Source organism: Triturus cristatus, chromosome 9, assembly GCF_964204655.1.
Source record: "Triturus cristatus chromosome 9, aTriCri1.1, whole genome shotgun sequence".
In the NCBI taxonomy this organism is placed as follows: domain Eukaryota; kingdom Metazoa; phylum Chordata; class Amphibia; order Caudata; family Salamandridae; genus Triturus; species Triturus cristatus.
Window position 1 is genome coordinate 793,718,086 of NC_140592.1, and position 25,135 is coordinate 793,743,220.

Consider the following 25,135-nt stretch of genomic DNA (forward strand, 5'->3'; position numbering starts at 1 on the left):
CCATTTGACCGCAATATCAGCCTATCTGCAAACCAGGCAGCACCTCTCTCTATTCAGAGTGCCTGCTATCAAAGCATTCTTGGAAGGACTCAAACGAGTCATTCCACCTAGCCACCCACCGGCTCCAATGTGGAACCTCAACCTGGTCCTCACACGCCTAATGGGTCCACCCTTTGAACCTCTACACTCATGCGAGATTCAATTCCTCACCTGGAAAGTAGCTTTCCTGGTAGCGATCACTTCCTTAAGAAGAGTTAGTGAACTCCAGGCACTAACCGTTCAAGAGCCATTTATACAGGTTCATGCCAACAGGGTCGTACTACGTACCAACCCCAAATTCATGCCCAAAGTAATATCGCAGTTCCACATGAATCAGACTATCGAACTGCCCGTTTTCTTCCAAAACCCACAAACTGTCGCAGAAAGGGCACTCCATACACTAGATGTACGGAGGGCCCTCATGTACTACATCGACAGGACTAAACCCTTCAGGAAGACAAAACAACTGTTCGTTGCCTTTGCCCCACACCACAAAGGTAACGCCATCTCCAAAGCAGGGATAGCCAGATGGATAGTTAAGTGTATTCAAATCGGTTATCAAAAGGCAAAACGCACATTAACTATTCCACCACGAGCCCACTCAACACGTAAGTTAGGGGCTTCCATGGCTTTTCTAGGAAATATTCCCCTGCATGATATATGCAGAGCAGCCACATGGTCCACTACACACACATTTACTAAACACTATTGTGTAGATGTGCAGTCAAAACAGCAGGCAGCTGTAGGACAGGCTGTTCTAAAAACTCTTTTTCAGACCGCTGCAGCTGGCACGGGTAGCCGCCGCTAATAGAGGGCACTGCTATACATTCTATGCACAGATATGAATTCAGCAGCCCACATGCCTCGAACTGAATATGCTACTTACCAGTATGCATCTGTTCTTGGCATGTAGGGCTGCTGACATTCATATCGCCCTCCCTCCTCCCCGGCGCCTGTCGCAGCTGCAGCTCTCAGAATTACTGTAAAGCATGGTCATCACTTTCTGTATCTACTCCATCACTGCCACAATGGCGAAAAACAATCTGAGGATGGAGGGGATGCCCATGCGCACTGTAGTCCAGGGGAGGAGTCACCTATCCAAGGATACTTCGAAGACTCTTCCAGGACAACAACGTGCAAACATCCGGACCCAATACTAGGCGGCGATCTATGCACGGATATGAATGTCAGCAGCCCTACATGCCAAGAACAGATGCATACTGGTAAGTAGCATATTCATTATAGAACTTATTGTGTCATATGCAGTGCATGGTGGGGGTGTAAGTTAATGGTTAACTCAGTAAACTACAACGGGTGAATTTCAATGTTTATTATTTTGTTTTTTTGCTTTTACCTAACTGTAATCTCACTTTAACCTTTGGATTGGTTGTCTCAGTCTATTTCTAAGGTTTTTTTGTAACTTCAAGTAAGATATTATTACCTGATCTGACTATAATATCACTTTTAACCCTTGATTTTCTCGGGTTCTTTTAACATGAAGTAACAAATTAGTACCACCCCCAACTGTAAAATCACTTTAACCTTAGTTTTTTCATTGAATTTCTAAGTTTTGTTTTTTTAAACTGAAAATAAAAAATGATCATCCCTACTATGCGTAGTAGGCCCTTCTCTACACAATGAGGCTTGAGTATGTGGAGGGAGTGAGCTCTCCGTGAAGAACGGCACAGAGAGCGCTGCCTCACTTTAGTAGGGGTTCTTTCACCTATTTGAGCATGGGGGTCTTGAGGGAGTGGGCTCCGCATGAAGAGCAGCACAGGCTGTGAAGTAGTCGGGGCTTACCCATCTAAGGGGGCTTCTGTGCCTAGAGGAAGTGGGCTCTACACACAGTCTGCACACTCAGTGCTGACTGTGCACAGTAGGCCTGGCTGACCTAATAGCACATATGTGTTTGGAGAGTTTTAACTGTACGAGCACTGACCACAGCTTTTGCGTAGTAGGGCTTGCCTAACTTGTGAGGCTTAGGTCTCTGGAGGAAGTGAGCTCTAACCATAGTCTCAGTTCTAAGCACTGACTGTGTAGTATGCGCATGCCCACTTGATGTGGCTTGCTTTCTGGAAAGAGTGAGCTGTATTCACCATCTGTGCACGGAGTGCATACTCTGCGTAGTAGGGTCTTGACCCTTATAGGACTTGCGTCTCTTAAGGGAGTGGGCTCTACGCACAGTCTGCACGCTGAGTGCTGATTGTGTGTAATAGGGGGTCAGACCGCCTAATGGGGCTTAGGTCTCTGAAGGGTCTGCAATCCACGCACAGTCTGCACACTGAGCACAGACTGTGTAGTAGGAGCTTTCCCACGTAAAAAGTCTTCATAGTGTATTGAGTGAGCACTCTCCATAAAAGGTTTTGCACAGCCCAAAGTCTGTGTTTTAAAATCTGTCTGTCCATCTATGTTTTATATAGGTGGATATAGATTCTTTTGGTGTTATTCTAGGTCCGTTTTTTTCTTACAGGACTCACACAGCAACAGATATAAATGTTTAATCTTAATTTCTCTGAAACTGCTGTGCAGATTTATATCAAATCAGAACAAGCATTGGCATAGCCAATAGGTCTCGCCTTCGGGACCTTATAAGTGTTTTGCCCTACAACAGTTGTATAACTAAATACTTATAAGGTCCCAAAAACGAGACCTATTGGCTATGCCAATGCTTGTTTCTGTTTATTACTGCTCTGTAGTAATGGCGGCACCTGTGCTTTAGCTTAAACATCTTAAGCTAAAGTCGTGTGCCGAGATTGCTTCAAAAGTAAAGAATTGTCTATTTCTTTACTTTTGAAGCAATCTCAGCACCCGACTTTAGCCTAAGATGTTTAAGCTAAAGCATGGGTGCCGCCATTACTACATAGAAGTAATAAACAGAAAAGCACCCGCTTTGAGAAATGACTGCCGTGGCGGGGGAAAAATGCTACCGCCGGCCACAGCTTTCAGTGCATGTGCGCGAGTTATGCGCGCGCAGCAGTAATCACGCCATATGGCGACTCTGCTCAAGCGTGCACCCGCGCACATGCACTGCAAGCTGTGGGCAGCGGTAGCATTTTTTTAAGCCCTTATTTAGGTTTCGCCAGACCAGCGCAAGCGCTGGGTCAGGCGAGACCTAAAAAGCACTGGTTCTGGGGAAAGATCCAACTTTCTGCCAAATTTGGTGTAATTCTGTTCAGCAGTTTTTTTCTGTATTGTCGAAGCAGAATTGCATGGGGGAAAGCATTTGAACTCCCTCCCCCACCCATTTTATCAGCCCCTGTTTGACAGATCATCCCGAAACTTTACAAGAAGCAACTGAGGTGGAAGAACTTCTGTTTTGTAAAGATTTTACCAACTGTGCCAAATTTATTAGTGAAACAACCCCCCCCCCCCCCCCCCCCTATGCTGCAGACACTGAGCTCATTGGTGAGAGAAACTAATCGAATGGTCGATGCTTGTGTTTTATAATGAAATCTGATTGTGCTTCATTCATTATGTCTCGACTGCCATTCTACTTCCATATTGTACAATTCTTTTGTCCTTAAGTTGTAACTTTTTTCTTCTGTGCCTAATTAAATTCTTTGTTGTTTGCTTTTGCTGAAACAGCATTTTAAAATGAAGAAAAGTGGAGACGACCAGGAGGACCAAGGAAGTACTTCTCAAGAGTCAGAAGTAAGAATTTTACATTTGCTTTTAGATGTTGTTCAAAAATGTATTACCTACTGTTTAGCCTGCAATAATGTAATCCAGGTTCCCAGATGTCATGGATTGTCAGCTGGTGTAAATGCTAAGAATGCTCCTCTTGATGTGAACACGTTTAATCCATTGTTCTATGGATTTTCTCTCTTATCAAATATTAACTGCAAAAATAGTGTGACCTTTTCACTTGTAGCCACCATTTTAGTGGATGTTGAATATAGTCTATCCTGACAAAGGCAGGAGTGAGACAGGCCATCTTCTTTCCTTCTCTTGCACAGATTTTGGTGATAACTTGGCTTGACAGAATTCTACTGACCTGGAGTGTCCTTCATGACCGTCCTCTGAGGAAGCTGCTTCATTCACAGGAGTCCTGCGCAAGGCTGTGGGGAACCACTGCTTCCAGTAGAAGAGAATAAGGCGCAACTTGCTCACTGAGATTTTCCAGGGGACGAACCATTGCTTCCCTTCATTGAGCCATTGGTAGACCCCATCTTAGTGGTATGGACTAGCCAGTTTTTGACCTGGAGGTAGACCACCACCATTATTTGGTGCTAGAGGACCCAGCTTTTCCGACAGCTCACCCCTCTCCAGAGAACCTTCAGTGGTGGCTGGTTATATATCACATCACGTGAAGGAAGACATTTTTCCCTCCGGTAGCTATAGTCACAGTGGTGACATATGCCTCCTGCCTCGGTTGGGTGGCCTTCTCTGTTTTCTTGACATCCGGGGCCTTTCGTCCCTTGGCATGAGAAGTCTCTTATCAACCTGCTCGAGTGATTCGTCAGGCTCTCAAGACTTTTCTGCCTTCCTTCCACGCTTGGTTGTATTGCGTCCAAACAGACAGCACAACTGCTTTATGGCACGCTAACAGGCAAAGTGGCATGGGCTTAAGTTACATATGTCGGATAGAGGTGATATTATGGGCTTTGTGTTCCGGCTCACAATGTCTGTCTGTTTGTGAACCATTTGGTGGGATACCTAAATGTGTGGTCCAGTGATCTCTGTTGGTGCCATCTTGTCAACTATGGTTGGAGTCTTTACGAGAGGAATCTTTCTACCTTTGTCCTCTGGTGTGGACTCGCACTGCAGATTCTGCTGCAAGAAGCCCATGGAGACTCCGTCCGTCTCCACTAAGCTTTTCCTCACATCCTGCTGATTTGTTTTAGGTTCAAAGGAATCTGCACCAGACCTTGATCTTACTGATCTTGAGTGTGTTGGACTGGCTGCAGTAGGTTTGGTACTCTGATCTGTTCTGCTCAGAACAACCCATCTAAGACTTATCTAGCCATGGTAGTTTCTTTTGCTTCCTGTTGTCATTTAGGGATGTTTATGAAGTTGCCGGTCTATTTTAAAACACTTGAAGGCCATGCATTACTGTAAGGTTTTAAACGTGTCTGGAGATGAAGCATTACACCTTACATTTGCCTTGTGCTCTTTATCTTCTTTAATGATGTGATTATTATCAAATTTCAGTTCTTTCAAAGCCGGTGAACAAGACTATAGCCTGCTTGATCTATGAAAAAGTGAGTTAGCATTTTGATGTTAGTCAGTAGCCTCGGTATAAAGTACCACTTAATTTTGAGCACCTTATAATGGGGCAGCCATTCGTTTTCACTTAAAGGTCACTCGGGCAGATAGCAACGAAATAGGCATACACCACAAGCATGGTGTATATTAAAAATTGCAACATTAGTATAATGGTAATCTAATCCCTAGTACATCAACATATTTTACAAATGTGCCTAGCCCTGATGTGTGTCCTGAACTTCTGCTATTTATATTGTGTGAAGCAAAGACGACACATTAGGGTTCGGATGATCGTGTTATATAGGTGTCTTTGCTTTCTGCATAGACCTGAAGTACTTGAGCTCCATCCTGTTTTAATAAATAAATATTGAGGGCTAAATATTTGAAACATTTATTTGTAGGGAATAACTTTTGCACAGTTGCAGCAGCATTTAGATTTTTCCAGGATTTGACATCAGATAGGGTTCTCATAGATGTAGCCCAATTTTGCAGCGCTTGTAAGGGCTTGGTTTGATTTGTGGTTTTAATACTGAGATTTTTAGCATAATCTCTGTAATGGGTAATGTTTTAGCTGTGTTTATCTTATTGTAACTGTATAGATTTAAATTGGTATTGAAAATATTGTCTTTTTGTTTTGTGGACCATTAAGTATAATAAACTTTATATTATTGATTGATTGAGCTAGCCTCCTATCGCAGTTCACCATTGAACCCCATGAGCCACCTCCTTTATGTCTGGAGATTAAGCGGAGTAATGCGACTTGATCTGCCTGTTGAGGCAATGGATATGATTTTGACATCTCGTCGCCCCTCTATAAATCAGTTTATTCTGTAGTTTGGTCCTTGAAGCTGGCACCCTTGACCGGAAACTTTGCTCCCGTTTTGTAACTTGGTGCTCTGAGGCTGAAGTTAACTCCCACGAGGCACATTTTTCTTGTGATGTATTTTCCACTTACCTTTGCCCAGCAAGGATGTACTCTGGGCATTGTTAACGGCTTTTTGAGTTGCCTTTGTTTACCAGATCAACCACATTTGGTTAAGTACTGAAGCTGTTGCCACATTTGTTTACCCCTTCTCCATTTGTCATGCCTCCTGGACCTTAACTTGGTGCTCACTTTCTTGATAGGTTCACCCTTTGAGCCTATCCATATTGTGCCTAATCGTCATTACCATAGCTCAATGTTGTAACGAACTGCAATCTTTTTCTATTTGTCCTCTTTTAACCCCATTTTACTGACTAGCTGGTTCTTGGGACCAAGACCTTTTGTTTGCTTAAGATTATCACCCCATTTCACATGGGTCAGTTAATCACTCTGCCAATGTGCAACATGCCTCCTCACCACATCAAAAGGTAATTGCATTTCATGGCTCCTCTGAGAAACCTCCATTTAAATATATACTTGACCTGCAAGTACCAGATTGCTGATAAGCTTATCCTTGGACACACTTCCAATTTGACATGCACCCTTTGGCCTTACCTCGGCCATTCAGGGTTTCATGTAAATGTTGGAGGTGGTCACTGCCCTCGTATCCCAGTGGGTGGCTGCCCAAGGCAGGCTCACCTCTGTCAGTCGTAGGTCACCTCCAGACGACTGCTGCACTCCTGATGTCTTTGGCATTTTCCATCAACCAGCCAAATTTCAACCTATAACCTACGCACATGATTCCCTTAATTGAAGATGTCCTTGACAATTTGGCTTTAAAGGCCTTTTCACCACCACAGAAAGTCCGGGACATTCAGGATAAGATTCCGATTTTTCAGAATCAAATGTAGTTCTCTGTCATGATGACTCTGAGGCTTTTTGGATTCCCAGCCTTGTGCACCCTTCTACACTGGAACGCGAGATGGCATATGTAGGCCCTACAGTGAAACCTTCTGGTTTCAGTGGGTCATGACCTACCACCCTGATCTACCTCAGGCCACTCTCCCCTCCCAACCTACGCTTCAAGGTTGTTACAGTCGTGTAACTCCTTAGGTGGGCAGGAAAGGGTCACCTAGAGAGGGGTGGTAGTTAGAGGCCCCACCTCAACCTTTTTGGAGGTCCGGCAAGTTTTGTTGCAAGTGCTTTTAAAGGATATTTGTTGATTATTTGACATTTTGTTTGTTACCAGATCACCTTTGTTATTTAAGCCTTCTATTGTGAGATTTCTGAAGAGGTTGTCCCATTTGTTTTCCCTTCCTCTTTCGTTATGCCACAGTTGAACCCAAATTTGGTGCTACTCTTTCCTGATGTTTGCCCTGCAAGCCACTTCATTGCTGCCCTTTTAGGCTGCTCACTCTGAAAACTGTACCTCTCATTGCCATTACTGACCAGCATGCCAGTGAGCTGCAAGTTCTGTTTGTCCATCCTTCCTTCACTTCATTTTTCCCAGACATGCCGGACCAGCTTCATTCATTTCCAAAGTGGTCACTCTATTTCATGTGGATTCATTTCTCCCCTTGCAGACATGCTTACCCATCTGCTCAACCCACCCATGACTACACTGGATCCTCATAGGGTTCTCAGTTACAGGACATGATGACCAACTCTTCCTAGTCTATGCTGGCTATAATAAGGACATGGCGATTCAGAAGAGGACATTTTCCCTCCGGATCATCCTGTGCATCAAAATCTAGTATGCCCTTGTGTAGAATTAGCCCCATTGCAGTATCAGGGCCCATTCCCGAAAGCTAAGGGTGCTGCTTCAACACTGTCTTTAGACGTTTTAGTGTTGAATATTTGCGTGCTACAACATGGGCATCGGTCCACAATTTTATCTGCCAATACTGCCTACACAAGGGGTCTCGAAAACTTTCAAGAAAGGTCAACATGTTTCTTACCTCAATCTGCTCACTGGGAGTGCTGTTCCTATACGTTCTGATTGCTGACTTTTTGGATGCCGTTGAGTGGGTAGGTTTTCCACCATGCTTTCTGGAGAAGCTAATTCAAGCTCCAGAAGCAACTCACTGGCATTCAAGGGTGACCGTTCACCTGTGATAACGAGTCATACAGAGCAAATTTCAAATGTGAGACTCTCCCAATTATGTAATCTTTTTTCTATAAATATAGCAGTCTGAACTTATAGGAACAGCATTGCCAACTAGGTAGATTAAGGTACGAATAATTTGTCCAGATGAATTGCCATTGACTCCCCAAAAGCAGACTGAGGCAAGAAACATGTTGACCTTTCTTGAACCAGGGATTCGTTGATATCCTTGTGGGTCCCACATTGATTTTTAATTTTGTCATGAGTTCCCAACATGAAAAAAGAATTTCTTTCTGATAATTTATAGTCAATCTTAATTTCACTCCTTCTCAATCTTCCTCTTATTCTCCCATCCCTCTCCCAAGCCAAGTGCAGGGCATTACTCAACTGCTTTCCTAAGCCAGTTTTGGGTAAGGAAAAAGATATCCAGCAAGGCCTGCTGGGCATTGCAGCACCCACCCAGCGAGGAGCACGGTCCGATGAAGCATGGCACTTCAGTGGGTGAGGGTTCGTGTATCCGATAAGGGATGCAACTTCTGTCTTACCTCTCACTAGATTTAAAATGCCAATAAAGTATAAAACCTCTAACGGAACAGCACATTACTTTGTTGGTTGATTTGGCAACTCCAGGGATACAGAGATGTGTAGCACTGCCATCTTTGACATAGTTAAAACCTCTGAATTACATACTTTGTTGCAATTCAGGCAGCTACTTGCTGTAGACTCCTGGCTTAGCAGAGATGTTCAGTTTGCCAGAAATGTGTTGCAGGATGGCTTGGTTTGACAATCTTCTCAGACTCACCACCTAGAGGGTTCTCCTTGATTATTGATTTAAGAGGTGAGGAATCTGCAGGAAGAAGTATTCTTCACAAGTTATTTACCTTCAATAGTGATATTTCTGTTGGATATTCTGTCTTCCTGCAGATTCCTCACCGACGTAGATCCGGAGCTAATTTCACGTATCTGAGACAATTTTTCAAAACAGTTTGCAGTGTGCATGGGATGTCACCTCCAAAAATTACAGGTTTCAAGCCCTGTAGGGACTGTCGCAAACAATTATCTGTGACCGATTCCTCACCAGATATACCATTGGCATCTAGGGTCAGGCCTCGACTTCAATGCTTGTAGCGACTGCACGTCGATGAACCTGTAGGCTATCGGGGACCTTGAGGTGAAGCTCTATGTCGCCAGGCTCAAAGTAACCCCTCAGGGGTGTACGTCCAGAGTTTGTTCCCATTCTTGCTCATGCAGTTGTTAAAGCCTCTTGAGAGGTCAGGCTTCGTTGCGGTTGAAATCATCAGGTAAGTCTAAAAAGAAGCACAAGAAATCAAAGGGGAATTCTGTTCCCTTGCACCACTCATTTGCCTGAGCAGGGGCGGGGGACCCCTCTCGGTCCCACAATTGGTTCCGGCACTACCTGAGTTTCCGGAGCGGTCAGCCATGCCATAAAAGATTGAAAAGTTCCGCGCGGCCATGCTCTGGCTCTTCGGATCCTTACTAACGCCTTCTGGCGTGCCCTTGGGCTCTAAGGAGCCGAGAGGCCTTCCATCTGTAATACCACTGGTGGGCTCGCCCCTTGGTTCCAGTTGGGCTATTTGAGCCCATCTTGCTTCCAGCTCCACATCTGGCCCTCTTCTGGCATAACAACCTATACTGGCACGGGATCCTTGACTCTGATACCAACTCCAAGGATACCAGAGGAGAAGGTCCTGGTTGTGCTCTTCGACAGCGATCGAAGTTGCACCTGATTCCACTAAGGTGCCTCTTCCCCTTCTTGATTTGCCTCCCCCCTCAAGGGAAACCGCACACTTTACATTTCCTTTTTGGGATAGACTCAGATAATGACTGACTCAGGAGATGAGTTCGCTCAACCCTACCAGGAAGATAATTGGTACGAGGACCTAGAGGACGCTAATGTACCTGAAATGGGTATCTTCTCATACTCTGAGTCTGCCATAGAGGAATCTGCTTATTGCACCATGGTGATCTGTAGTGTGGTCAAAGTCCTTGACCGCCAATCCCCCACCATGGAGGTTAAGACCAATGTTTTGACGGAGGTTCTCCAACAGAGGCAAACATCTTCTTAACCCCTCCTTTCCATTCACTGAGGTACTGACTGATACCATGTTGGGGGCGTGAGCCAGACCTTGTTCCGCCTACTCTAGTCAATGGACAAATTGGCAGGCACCATTACGCTACTCCAGGTGACTCTACTTTTCTTTCACAGCGCCCTTCGCCCAATAGACTGGTGGTCCAAGCTTCCACAAGTCTCTCAAATCCTAACACGTTTCCTACCATTCGCTTCGACATGGAATCGGAGTGGGTAGAAATGTTTGACAGACGTGTGTATTCTTCTGCTAGTCTAGCCCTCAGATCCTTTAACTCGAGCTGCTTGTTGGGCTTTTGATCTCACGCCCTTTGGAATTCGTGGCACTAGTTCTCCCTGGTGTACTCGTAGACCTCCAGCCTGTTCTCGCTCGAGCGATTCAAGACGGCCGGTATGCCGCCAAGTTCACAATTCGTTGTGGCTGGGACACCACCGATTCCATCAGGCAGGCCATAGGCACCACCGTTGCCATTCACCGCCATGCATGGCTGTGATCAACTTGGTTCTCTGGCAATGTCCAGTCCTCCCTGATGGACATACCCTTCGATGGAACTCATCTGTTCGGGGAAAAAGCTGATTTCGCTGTAGAACTATTTAAGGATAGCAGGGCTACTGCAAGCTCTTCCCCCCCCCTTGCCACCCACAGTTCCACTGCTCCTATTGTGGCTTTGGCTGACGGCCCCCTACAGCCCCCACAGGGAACCCAGCAGTTTTGTGGTAAAAACCGTGGTGCTCACTGCCCCCCTAGCCAAGGTTAATGGCCGTTAAGTTTGTTAAACCACGATGGTGGTGGCACATCTTTGGAGTTCAAGGGGGCCAGTCTTCCCCTGCCTGACCTTGACGACTGACTGTTGAAGGCAGGCTCTTTGCAGCTAGTCGACTAACTATAGACTAAGGTGAACCTCTTTTCATCTTCGGGGCTCACTATCAACGTGCCAAAGTCACACCGGACTCCTCAGACGCTTCCCTTTGTAGGAGCCATTCCGGACATGGTTAGGGTTTTTGCCTTTCCCATGAGGAAAAAAGTCCAGGACCTTCAGTCTTTGATTATGATATTTCAGCCTCAGTCCTGGATTTCAGTGAGTTCTGTTCTGAGGCTACTGGGACTAATGGCCTCCTCATGGCGCTGATTGAGCATGCTCGGTGGCATATGCAGGCTCTGCAGTGGTATCTGAAGTCTAAGTGGGCCCAACATCAATGGAACCTCGTTCAGATTGTAGAGGAGACTGCAAAGAATCTGCAGTGGTGGTTGCTAAACTGTGATTTGGGCCTGGGGCAGATCCCTTCCCCACACAGAGTTGACAGTAGCAACCAATGCATCTCTTGTGGTCTGGGGCTGTCATCTGGGAGAGGCTTGGGATCAGAGGCCTCTTTTTTCTGTTGAAGTCCAGGCTCCAGATCAACCTTCTAGAGCGGAGGGCCCTTTTGGCGCTGTAAGCCTTCTTTTCATCCATCAAGGAGAGGCTAGTTCAGGTGCTCGCAGACACGACCACCTCTATGTGGTACTGAAACAAACAGGGCAGGGTGCTGTTACAGACTCTGCGCTAAAAGGTGTTAAGCATCTGGATGTGGCTTGACTGTCTAGGAATTATCCTGGCGGTGAATCACCTTGCAGGATCTTTGAATGAAAGGGCTGGCGAGCTCAGCTGTTGGCTCCTGACAGATCACTAGCGGCAATTACACCCGGATGTGGTGAGCGGTCTCTTTGACGAATGGGGAGATCCTTGGCTAGATCTGTTAACCACTGCTAGAACGGGCAATGTGAGCTCTTCTGTGCATTGGAGTTTCCAAGGAGTCTCTCACTCTGAGATTCTTTCCGCCTCGAGTGGAACTCAGTACTTCTCTATACCTTTTGGCTGATACCACTCCTGCCCTGAATTCTCAAGATCAGGACAAGTAGATTTCCTGCCCTAGACCTCTGCCAGGCCACTACTTGGACATCCCTCCATGCGTTCACAAAGCACCATTGTCTGGGCTGCCAGGTTTTCTGGGAGGGCTCTGTCCTGCAAAGACTTTTGGTTTAAGTCCACCTCTATGGCCCCACACGTCATTTCCGGAACAAGGTTAGTGAAGAGCTGCGTGGTTCCTCATGGCTGTGCACAGAGGTACCAATGAAAAGTTTCTAGATCCAGTCTGACACCTGAGGAATATTCAAAAGGTGTAGAATCTTTTTTCCCAAGTAGCTTGAACACGTTTTAAGGTCTCGCCTAGCGTTGCAGCGCACATGCATTGCTCGCTTTGCGAGGTATGCAGTATACACTATAGCGTGGAAGCTTTGTCTAAGCTCCGCTCACTCTCCGCACATCTTTTTAAATGGCTTTCATCCTAAATGCCATATTTTGATTTGTTTTCGGCTTCTTAGTCCCTCCTCCTCACGGCCATGTTGTCATTTGTGCGCTTCCATGGCTACTGGCCCCTTTACTTTAAAAAGTATTTTGTTCCCATGCTCCCACCTCCCCCCCCCCCCCCGCCGTTCCCTCCTGTAGTCCGTGACTTCTTGGCGCACCACCACCCCCCCACCTCCACTCCAGTACGTGCCTTTTTGGACGCCCGCACTTCTGTTACAAAAGCAATAGGTCTCGCGTAAATACGAGTCCTATTGCATTTTAAGTGCTTGTTTGTTCTGTGATTTGCTGGCTGAAATCGCACTCCTTTTTACGTCTCGCCTAGCGTTGCATGTGAGTGCATGCGCTGCTCGCTTTGTTTGTCTTGCGAACACAGCTTGCCCGACCTCCCCCCATATCCTGCTTGAAGACAATTTTAACCTGCTTAATGCAACCTCAGTGTGAACTCACGTCTTCCGCTACAAAAACAGATGGGTAATAGCGTAATGCTGAAATCATGCTCTACATAATATGGGCACAGTGATTGCAGACCTGATAGCTTGCCATATGGCTGCCGAAGGTTTGATAAAAAAGGGAGGCACTAGGCAAAGCCTTCGAAGCAATCAAATCAACGAAAGTGTGCGCCTTGAATCTATCAAAAGAGCACTACTGTAGAATCCAAATTGGTTTCTTTAGAAAGCCCTCACTCACCAACCCGGTTGTTGACATGCTTCATCATCGGGTCCCACCGGGAGAGGCCGAATGCCACCCCGGTGTGCTTCGACGCCAGAGTTACAGCGGAGCTGGTGATGTGAATGGTGAGTGGTGAAGTGATAGTTAAAAATTTCTTGTTTGTGTCAACAAAATAAACTTTAATGGAAGCCAAACAGACATATATAAAAACAAGATGCAGGACGTATGGACTGAATAGATTGTTCAGCCAAGTCACTTACGGTGTGGTCAACATGGTTCAGCCTATGTGTTATGTTTTAACAGGCATTCGTCAGGACCTTTATATGAATGTGAAACCCCGGCGGTATGGGCGCGCTAAGGCCCACCCTAACCTGAGGATTAGAAGTGTGAAAAAATTAGATAAAAAATGTGGTAAAATTGGAGAGGAACCGAGTTTATTCTGGGTAAAGTACAGACCAACGAAAAAGAAAGACAAACCTGTAGAGATTAGACATGGTCTTGTAGGTATGTCAGTGGTGGACATACAGTAACCGGTGCTCTGCGTGGTGCACTTAGACGATAACGCTGAACATCTGTGCTACGATGAGATCAGAAAGTGCTTACACGCTGTAGAAAAAAGGTTACATAGACATGAGGAGGTAACCGTCTAACATTAACGAATATGAAGGGCACAGGACAATCACTAGCATTAAGACAAAGTCATTGTGCTAGAACACTATGCGCAAAGGAATAGACACACAGTGTGGTTGGGCACTGAATACACAGAGATTAAATGGTATCTTGCTTGGGGTGTAGAGACTTACTACACCATGGGTCTCGGGAGGGGGGTGGAAGCTACAATGGCACTCCCTAGGGAAAGAGGAAGGAAAGGGAAAGAGGGACGAGGGGTAAATACACCGCAAAAGAATGGGGGACGCTCGTTACTTAGCTGAGATCCTTTGTCGATGAAACTCACGCCCGCTAAGCTTGGCACCTAAGCGGAACCTCTGAAACCGGACCCCGATGGTGAATGAAGGCGGGGGCCGGTGTGCTTATAAGGAAATGGTACGAACCTCGCTCTCGAGAGGCGATGCAGGGAGGCGTGGCCACGGTGGGGGGCGTATCCGTGAAGGGCGTAATGACGTGGTGGGGCAGTGTCCAATAGAGCTGCTGAGGACAAACCTATCTCGACGGTAGCCAATCGGTAGAGAGGTTACTGTGCGAGTTTTCGCTGTCATGGAGACAGGAGACTCGAGATGAGGGTCCGTGTACGGAGTTCCTTCAGCCTGTGTGAATCGCTGTGTTGCACACACGCTCATGAAGGAGACGGAGAAGTGCCGCTTAAAGTAATCAAAGGTTACATTATGGTTAAAAGGTATAACATTGAAAATTAATGCAACCGGGATGCAGAAATAAAGTATATTGATGGGACAATAAAGGGGGGGGGGGAGGGATGAGATATGTGCAAAGATTAAGCTAAGTCTCGGAACGAGATATGCAGATTGGCATAGCGGGAGGGCGGGGGTCCGTAGAATACACGGTGCAGAGTGGCGGAAGAAGAAATTAAGGAAAAGAAAAATGGGAGTCTAATGAGAGTCTAAAGAGAGTAGAGGATAGGATTAGAAATTAAATATCTGAAGGCTGGTCAGTAGGTAATATGTGCCTTCAGGGCCATCAGGCATCAAAGTATGGTCATGGGAGGCAGAGAGTCTCAAGATGGAGAGCTCCCTATCGTGGGTAAAGGCTAGCACTAGATTGATCAGAACTAGTGGTGCAGCACAGTTGACCAGGGGATATTGTCATTTAGGCCCTGGTGGTGAGTGTCCAGCCGGTACACCCACCTCTGTTCCTTCTCAAAAAGGATTTTCTGGATGTTACGTTCTGAGTGTACTTGCTCGATTATGGTCCATCTGAGGTCGTTAGCGGTGTGATTGTGTTGTATGAAGTGGTCGCTTAGTTTGGTTGTAATTCTGCCACAACGGATATTACTCCGATGTGCACCTATGCGCAGTTTGATTTTGCGTGTCGTCATGCCCACATAGCGTAGTCCACACGGGTAAGTGATCAAGTAAACTACATTAGTAGAATTGCAATTGGTGTGGGCGCGCTGAGTCCAGATATTTCCTTGTTCGAGAATGAGAGTTTTTGTCTGGCTGGTGAGATGACAGCGACAACGTTTTCACACCACGGCCATTTCATTAAAACCGAAACTGCAAATAACAAAGGGTAGCGGTGCTGGTTACTAATGCCGAAATAATGAACCAATAAGAGACGAGGCGCTGTATATGCAAAGTAACCGCACAGCTCATTTTTTGTCAGTTTGCTGAGTGTAATCAGCTTTAAATGGTAAGTCCGTCGGACATCGTGGTGCCTTGAGGGGAGAAATATATTGGAGCATCGAAACATCTTCTGGGTCAGGCAGAAATAATCACTTGTCCCCAAAGGAGCCGAGTTCCATTTAAATCCTTCTTAAAATATAAATTCTGCATAAATGATTTGCATCCCCCCCAAGAGGGACTTGAATTGAGCCCATTTGAGACTAAACAGAACAATACAAAATTGCTAAAGCTTGTTCACGATTGCACTTTTAAACCGGTCAGTTTTGCTAAGGTGTGTTTACACATTTCTTTAACGTGAAGGCCGCCTCACCTTTGGCAGGCTACTGTTGCTTTGTGATTGTATTATAGGTCCTGTGAGATATAAACTTCCCAGTGCATGCTGCTTCTTTTGTCCAGAGCATGTAATGTCTTTATTACACTCAAAATAAGGCAATTCCCAAACCAGGAGTTTGTTCCTAAAAAATAAAAAAAAGTGTTCTTCATCATTTGCAATAAGTCTACACATTAATCAAGTTTGAGCTATTGGCATTGTAATTAACAATGCCTTTTATTTATGTTTTCATTTTTTAAAACCTAAATAAAGGCATTGTCATTTACAATGCCAATAGCTTAAACTCAAAAATGCGAGACCTATTTGCATTGCAAATGCTTGTTATAAATAGCATACAGAAAAATCTTTATGGCTTCATTGTCGCAGCGTTCTCTTTGCATTCACTGGTCTTGTGGTGTTCATCAAGGGAAACAATTCAATGATAATCAGGAAGTTAGGCGCGGTGAAAGGGACCAGTTTCAAATAGTTTGTGAAGTTAAAGTTGCCCTTTAACAAGTGAGAGACTATGTAAACGAAAGGGGTCATGAATTCCATTCATAGTTGGGCTATACCAATGTTGCACAGATCAGATTGACTAAACCTAGTGTGTATCACAGACAAATGAAATACATCATAGTAAACCTTCATGAGATTAGGCAAGGGATGAATATCAAAGTTAAATATGTTGATACGCCATACGTGATTTCCAATTGGAAGATGGATTTTTGGGGTTGGAGGGAAAGAGGAAAACATTCTGGCGCGTAAAGCAAACTCCAAGAGCTCAAGTCATGTAGAATAGATCATAAACTAACTTCCTCATATGTCGAAACTATGCCAGGTCTCATTTGTGCTCAAAACCCATTTCTGTAACTAATGTTTCTTTATATTTCTTTTCAGAGCTGGGAAAGAGCAAAGACGTTGGCAGCAATCAAATCAAAGTCCTATTCCACAGCTGTCCAGGTACATCTGAGAGCTTCATTTTTTGAACTTTAAATATGCATCTTAAAAAAATAACCTTTAGATCGGTCATTTTTATTTCTGTTATATAGAATGTTTTGGTGAATTAGGATTTTTCACAAGGGTAGCGTGTATGTTGAGCTTGAGAAAATAAGCTTTTGTTTTTTACATTTGCATATGTGAAGTGCAGAGTTTTGAGAATTCAGCACATGGAAAGGAAAAATTGACCATTTCAGATTTAGTTGAATAAATTTAACTGAGATAGAATTAACTTGAAATCCTATTCCTACAACAGGAACATTGCTTCTAAACCTGGAAGAGAAGCCCTGGAACTTTAGTCCTGTTCATTAGAGGTCTCACCAATTGCAGACTGGTTATACCATCTTTGGCCCACTCTAAACAGTATACTGTTGGGAACTGTTGAGGAAAATAATGTTTGAAGCATGTGAGCTGTAGATCACATGCTTTGCATACTCCTGCCATCTAGTGATTGGTCTGGATGTTTGCAAGTTGTTTTTCTTCGAAGAAGTCTTTCGAGTCACGAGGTAAGGGGACTCCTCCTTTTGGTGATAGTGCGCATGGGCATCAACTCCATTGTTAGATTGTTTCTTTCCGCCATCAGGTTCAGGCATGTATTGCTGCGCTCCGGTTCGAAACCGTTCCTCGGGTTCCACTCGGTGCGCAATTCACTTAACCTCGACAGTATTGTTATTCGATCACGGTCCCATTCTTCACTTATCATATTGGTTTAGAAAAAAACAATTTTGATTGGAAACTTCGTCGTAGGCCGTCGGGCCTTGCTGCGTTAGGCCACCTCGCAGTCAATTGAATGGACTCCATTCAAATTCTGCCCTCGGTGCAACACCAAGTACCCGCGCACTGACTTGCACAAAGTGTGTAACTTGTCCTTCTTCCCGGAACACGACGAGCAAGACTGTGACGCTTGTAAGTTGTTCTGTTCCAAGAAAACGCTCCGTGACCATCTGGCTCAATGTCCCAAAATGCAATAACAGTAGAGCAGCTCCATTCCAGAACTCTTCGGAGATGATTTCGAACAGGAAACCTTTGACGCCCAGGGAGCTGAAGAAGAAGAGGAGCTCATTTCCGTGTCAAAGCAGACTCCGACATGGATGAGGAGATTCCGCAGGGTCAGCTTACCGTGAGTACTGATCCTCCCCTGCCCCAAACTCCACCTCTGCCTAAGAAAAAAGCTCCGGTCCCTCCTCTGCCTTCGGGCCAAGGTCGGCACCGAGAACAAGTTTCCAATGCCCCGCCTTCGGGCCCGGCACCGAAACATATAGTAAAGTTTTCCGGCTCGGGACCGAGTCAGCCACATTCAGGCATCAAACCGAAACAATCGATAGCGAAACAGAAACACATTTCGGAGACATCTCCTTCCGTGCCAAAACCATCTTCGGATCCGAGGACTTTGGTACTGAAAAGTTCGGCTCCGAAAAGTTTGGCACTGAAAGACAAAATTGCTCCGAAACCACCAAAAGAGCCTCGTTTGGATCTCCCACCCTTAAAACCGGACCTGAAACAAAAAGAACCATGCCAAATTGCCAACAAAACGGAAACAGGACACTGAGGACATTTGCCATATCCCTCTTAAAAGGAAAAAAGTTGGTACTAACCCCCCTCCTCCTCAATGACCTTCTTCCCCACCTAATCCAAATTTGTAATTACACCTACAAATTCACCCACAAATTCACCAAGAACACTAACACCTGACAATGGCAACTATGATGATGGGGACAGAGTAAATCCAGATAGTCCTGATCCATGGGATGACTATAATAGATCCAAACAATGACCCAGACTTATACCCTACAAAGCCTTCTCCACCTGACAGTAATGTAGGGTACATAGATTTAATAAATAGGGCTGCTGAATACAGTGCAGCTTCACAAAGATAATCAAGGAAGATTTCCTTTTCGAAACTTTGAGCTCCTCCCAAAGGTCCAACTATACTTTACCTATGTTAAAGGGTATGCTCCGGCACGTGGACGACATTTTTAAAGATCCGGTTCACGCAAGAATCCTTACACCATGGCCAGATAAAAAAATATAAAGCCGCACCCTCAGATCCCATTTACATTCGGGGTCAGTTACCTTTAGACAACCTAGTAGTTTCTAATGCCCGTAAACGGGCAAACTCACAAACATCAGGGGATGCTCCTCCACTGGATAAAGAATCCAAATTATTAGATGCTGCATGGAAAAGAGTGGCTGCACAGACAGCCAATCACTGGTGTATTGCAAATACCCAGGCCCTTTTAGCAAGATATAATAGAGCACACCATGATGAGTTAGAAGAACTCGTCCAATACTTACCTGATGTACACAAGGCCAAAGCATCCATTTGATGCACCTTGGATGCAGCTGACACTGCTGCAAGGGCAGTCAACACTAGTGTCTTATTAAGAAGGCATGCATGGCTTAGAATTTCAGGGTTCAAACCTGAAGTGCAGGCTTCTATTTTAAACACGCCCTTTGATAAAGAGCATCTTTTTGGTCCTACTGTAGACAACTCATTGCAAAAAATAAAAAAGGACACAAAGGTAGCAAAATCTATGGGAGCCCTGTAGTCTCCATCCAATCGGGGTTCCTTTTGTCTCTCCTTCTACCAAGGGGGCTCCAAAAACATATCTACAGACCACGCCTCTTCCTCCTACAAAGGGAACAATCAGTCGTCCTCTTCAAGAGGATACTTTCGAGGCGGATATTGAGGCAATAATGGAAAGGAAAGAGGTAAAGGTTCCACACACCGTACCTCCCCCTCAACAACCAAACAATGGCTTGCTTTTCCTGTCCCCCAATCATTCCACTCCTGTCGGGGGGACATATTTCTCAATTCCTTCCCGTTTGGAACACAATAACTGTGGTACTTTAAATTTTGGGACCACGTAGGAGGCATGGCCATACCCTGCCTATTTCGGTATCAGCGAACCGCGAATGGCCAATGCGGTATGTACAAGTGTTTTGCATAACGTTTCATCGATAAATTCACTTTGTATACGATATTACACATTGACTTCGTGGGGTCCATTTTAGAGCGGTAGCCATCTTATGGTTGCCCTCACATAGGCTGCACATTAAGGACATGCACAGGCCTTCAGAACACATGTACCTTCTATTAACTTCTCTGTGACCTGTGCGACCTGGCTCCACTGCCCGAGGTCAGTCCGGTCTCACGAGCTCCCCTTCCTACGGCCACCTGTGATTAGCATCAGGGTTTGACACACCATAAAGCCTTTCATCCCACACAAGCCCCAACTAATCTCTTTCACACCTGACTCTGCTTCCTGCTTTATGGCCTGTTTTACGAGGAAGAGGTGCCCGTGTTTATTGGGGTCTGCTGATATCTGATGAGGGATCTGAGCCTCGCTGGGTAAATATTTGTGGGCTGGCTGAACTGAAATGTGGGATGGTCATCATGACTCTGCCTTTTCGTTTGTAATGAATACATATGAATGACCATATCGTAAAACGAGGAATGTGTGCCTGAAGCATGATATTTTGTATATAAGGAGAAGGCCGTTTTTGTAACTTTGAGCAGTCTCCTGAGAACATACCCGTGTGTACTTAGGATTGCTGTTACTGGCTGCAGTCAATAATAAAACGATCTTTGACGCCACCACAAGACTCTGTGTTTCTGTGGTCCAAGACAGGAAGAACTCGAAGTCATAGGGTGCTACCCCTGGCACCGCTGGGGTCCTAAATTCCTCAGTACTTCAGTTGGCGCCCAACTCGGGGCGATTTCAGCGGTACTGGTCCAAGCCAGAGGTTCGTGAGGAGCTTCGTGTGAAAATTCTGGAGGAAGGCCGCCACTTCATTGACCCCTGCATGTCGACGTGGTCCGAAAGTCTTTGCTGCGAGGTTCCCCGCTTGCTGACTGCTACGAAGGACTGCTACCCTGACTATCGCCCTGTTTTGGACCCTTGATAATTTGGTAGAGCGAAACGATTAACTGAGTCTTCTGGTGACGTCATCGATACCTCAGTTAAGTATAAGTGGAGCGTCTCCTAATTCTTAGTTTGGTTCTTAGTTTTGGTATCCCTTCGGGATCGCTTTAATTTGGAGCTTGCAAGCGCCAAAGCCAAATTGACTCGTGTATTCACGAGACTATCGCGTTTTGATAATCCTTTGAAGTTTGAAACTAGACTAGTGAGCAAAGATGCCTGGTTCTAGTATATTTGGAAACTTGTTTTGTTTGGGTTGTAAAAGGGATTCCCAATTAGAGGATTCGTGTCCGGTTCCTCCAATTGGAACTCCAACTTATGAGTTTTATGTTAAACCTGGCGTGGGCTCCATTGCATATAATGAAGTATGGATCCGATACACCAGGAAGGACGGTGTTTAAAAATGGCCCCAAAATGGTAGTTTTGATACAGATATCTTAGACAATTTGGAAGTTAAATTATTTAAAAAGAAAGCCCGGCCGGCGATGTTTGATTCTTTCCGCCTATGGCGAAAGGAAGCCAAACAGAAGGAAATTAAATTAGCAAAAAGAAATAAGAGAGAAAAAGGTATGTCGATAATGCAAGCAGCTGTACAATTTAAAAGATAATGAGGAGGAACAAATGAATGAGCAGTTACATAGACAGCGTAAACTAGGGATCGATAAATGTTACCCAGTTTTACCGCACCTTCAACAAGATGTGTTAAAAGGAGAAAGATCCCCTAATGGCACATTTGCTGAGTTCGCCACCTCCGTATGCGCAGAGTGCTACAGCACCTCCGCAACCCTTGAATGCACAGCCTCCAGTTAATGTGCCGCAAGCTTTCCTGCAGCCGCCAGCTCCTCCTCAGCCGGCGCCTGCTCTTGTGGTGCAGCCCCCTCAAGGGCCGCCGACTTTGCTGCCTGCCTCCCCTTTGCCTTCTGCAACTTTGCCTGCTGCACCAACTGCCTCCCTTGGCGCTCTCCCTGATACTGTCCTTGCATCTGCATCTACACCTACTGTGCTTTCCTCTGTCTTTCCCCCTGTTCTTGCCTCACCCTCTCCTACTACACGACAAAGAATAGCTAGTGCAGTCACTAGTTTCATATCGCCTTTATTTGGGTCGTCTAGTGCGACCCCTGACTTCAAGCGTAAGCAGTTGCGTAGTCAGCGGCCTGGTTCTGAAGAGAAAGAAGTATTAGACCACATGGCACGTAACTGGATTGTTCATCCATCAAGGTATAATGTGGAGTCTGTCATGAGTGTCTTTCGTCAATGGGAAACACCAAAGCAAAGCTATGTTTTTGATAAAATGTGTGAATTCCTCTGTGAGGAATTGGGAGATCATGGTCTAGACTCAAGCCCGCAGGTTTTGTTTCGCTTACGGTTTGAATTTGACAAAGGCACGATTGTGGGCCCCAACATTGATAGAGCAGTTACGACATTGTTGTCTTTCAGGAATGGGGATTGTCATCAGTCACTGTTCGAACAAGAGTTCGCTGTAGGGAAAAAGGGAAAAGTGCGACAATACCCTATGAGAGAAGTCCCCCCGGTATGGAAGGAAGCCGTTGCGGCTGATGCCGGTCGCGGCATTGCTGCTGCTCCAGCTCATTTCCAGAGTGTTTGGGTGCATGTCCCTTGGAAACGATCTGAAGTAATAGCGCTTAAACAGACATTGCCTGATCCCCGTAAAAACCCTGCAGGATAAGGAGTTGTCACAGACTGCAGGATCATGTATCATGAATCTAGCTGACATAGATATGTTGTTTGGAAATGTTGTTCCACAGCCTTTGTGGGGATTGATTCGTAATGCAGATCATGCTGCAGAGTTAGGTGACACATGGGCTAATATTATTATTGCTAATGATGGACAAGATGGTGGTGCCAAGCCTGACCCTTTGGTAGCAGAACTCCCTGCTAGAATCATTGCTTACATGAAGACTTTAAAGCCCGCTATGCGTGTGAATTGGGATAAATTGTCTGCGTGTAAGCAGAAGAAAGATGAAACGGTGTCTGATTTCTTCACCAGGTTTGAGGAAACGTTTATTGACCACAGTGGTCAAGATATGAGTACGGAAGGTGGTCAACGATTATTTGTTGATAAATTTGTGCATAATTTGCTTCCCGAGTTGTGTAAAAAGTTAAAATATTCAGAGAGTTCTTGGGCTGTTTCCTCATCAGCGCAAATACTGGCTACTGCACAGTATTACGAAAATAGAGATAAGGATGAGAAAGATAAAGCAGACAAGAAAACGAAGGAATTAAAAACGAAGGTTCTTTTACAGCAAGCTTACCCGCCACGTGGTGGCCAGAGTAATTATCAGCAACCACCACAGTTTCAGAGAAACGTGCAAAGGTACGAGTATTCTCAACCACGTGTTCCTGTAGGCCCTAATCAATGTTCATATTGCAAGGAAGAGGGTCATTTCAAGTTTAGTTGTCCTATTCTGTTACAGCGCGCTCATGGCGCTTTTAGCACCAGAGGTAGAGGTGGTCAACAAGCTCCTAGAGGTAGGGGACGCGGGAATGTTCCCCAGAACGCGCGTCCTCTTCCATCTCAAAATACGATTAATAGTTTTGATCAGCAAGCCAATGCAACTGGTAGGACAGCTCAGTACTATAACAATGACTATTATGCAGAGGATGAAAATGTAGAAAGTAATGATCACTAGGATAGCCGTAGACAAAGAGAGTGAGTTGTTTCAGTGCCAGTGGATCAGAGTGGACCGTATGTCAAGGTGACTACAGCGGGTGTGTCAGAACCTTTTCTGTTGGATACTGGTGCTGCAAAAAGTTCAATTATGCATTCAAAACTCCCTGGCGCACCTTTGTCTGTCGACACGAATGTTTCAGTAGGTTTTTCTGGCGCCCCGGTTAGGAACCCGATCTCTAGTCCTATGCCCCTTTCTGTTGGACCTTGTGAGCTGAAAGCACCCCTTAGCCTAACGACAGGTTGTGGTGAAAACCTGTTAGGATTAGATTTGTTGAAGATATTACATGCGACATTATATTGTTCCCCCTCGGGAGTACAACTTACACTTGGTAGGGAAGTGATTTCTCCAATGTATTTGTCAAGGAATGAACTGCCAGCTGAATTGTTGTCTCTTCCGGATGCTCTTTGGGCTTCTGGTCTTAATGATGTGGGCCTTTTGGAAATACCGCCATACGTGGTAACTTTGAAAGCCAATGTTAAATTGCCACGCATTCCCCAGTACAAGATCTCTAATGAAGGTGAAAAAGCGTTGCTAGCGATTATCTATGATCTGATTGAAAAGGATGTAATTGAAGAGACAAGAGGTAACGTTTGCAATAGCCCTGTTTTGCCTGTTTTAAAACGAACGGGCCCTTCACAGCCACCTGTTTACAGATTTGTGATCGATCTTAGAGAGGTAAATAAGATTGTTGTGCTACAGTTTCCAGTTGTCCCTGATATAACTGCTTTGTTAACTATGATTCCAGCTTCCGCTGCTTGGTTCTCAGTGATTGATTTAAAGAATGCTTTCTTTAGCATCCCGATTGCAGAGGAAAGTAGGGACATTTTTGGTTTTAGCCTAGGAGGTCGTAGCTTCCGCTTTAAACGCGCTCCTCAAGGCTACTGTGAAAGCCCATCAATATACAGCCAAGCTTTAAAAGCACAGCTTGATGCAATTGTTTTACCTAGTGGTGCCACCCTTATCCAGTATGTTGACGATTTACTAATCGCCGCGGATACTGAGGAGATTTGTAAAGAAGCTACGGTGTCATTGTTGCGTCATTTGTCTGCCTTCCATCACAAAGTGTCTCTCAAAACTGCAATATTGTCGACAAGAAGTGACCTACTTAGGTCATCTCTTTTCGAAGGAGGGAAGGAAACTGACCCCAGAAAGAATTCAGGCCATTGCAAAATTGAGCGTGCCAAGAACACAGAGAGAAGTGCGTGCTTTCTTGGGTATTACTTCCTACTGTAGGCAGTGGATCCCGAGTTTTTCTTTGCTGGCAAAACCTTTAATAGCATCGACATGTAAAGATACACCGAATCTCGTCCCATGGTCTGAAGAGTGTCAGAAAAGTTTTTCTTAATTGCGTGAGGCATTATGTTCAGCTCCTGTGTTGGGCACTCCCGACTACAGTATGCCTTTTACATTGTATGTTCACGAGAAAGAAGGTTGTGCATTGTCAGTGTTGACACAGTCTTTTGGAGACAAACAGCACCCATGTGCGTATTTTTCATCGACCTTGGATCCGGTAGCTAAGGCCTTGCCAAGTTGTTTGAGAGCCACAGCGGCAGCAGCTGTC

The 25,135-nt window shown here is 45.3% G+C and overlaps 1 protein-coding gene across 1 annotated transcript in view; it reads left to right on the plus strand.

Moving 5' to 3' along the window:
- Nucleotides 1-25,135, plus strand: part of SNAPC1 (small nuclear RNA activating complex polypeptide 1) — a 124,408-nt gene that overhangs the window by 57,671 nt on the left and 41,602 nt on the right. Inside the window, exons 6-7 of the mRNA XM_085626186.1 lie at nucleotides 3,625-3,690; nucleotides 16,860-16,922. Of these exons, the coding sequence (XP_085482312.1) occupies nucleotides 3,625-3,690; nucleotides 16,860-16,922 (129 nt within the window). The remainder of the gene's footprint in view (nucleotides 1-3,624; nucleotides 3,691-16,859; nucleotides 16,923-25,135) is intronic.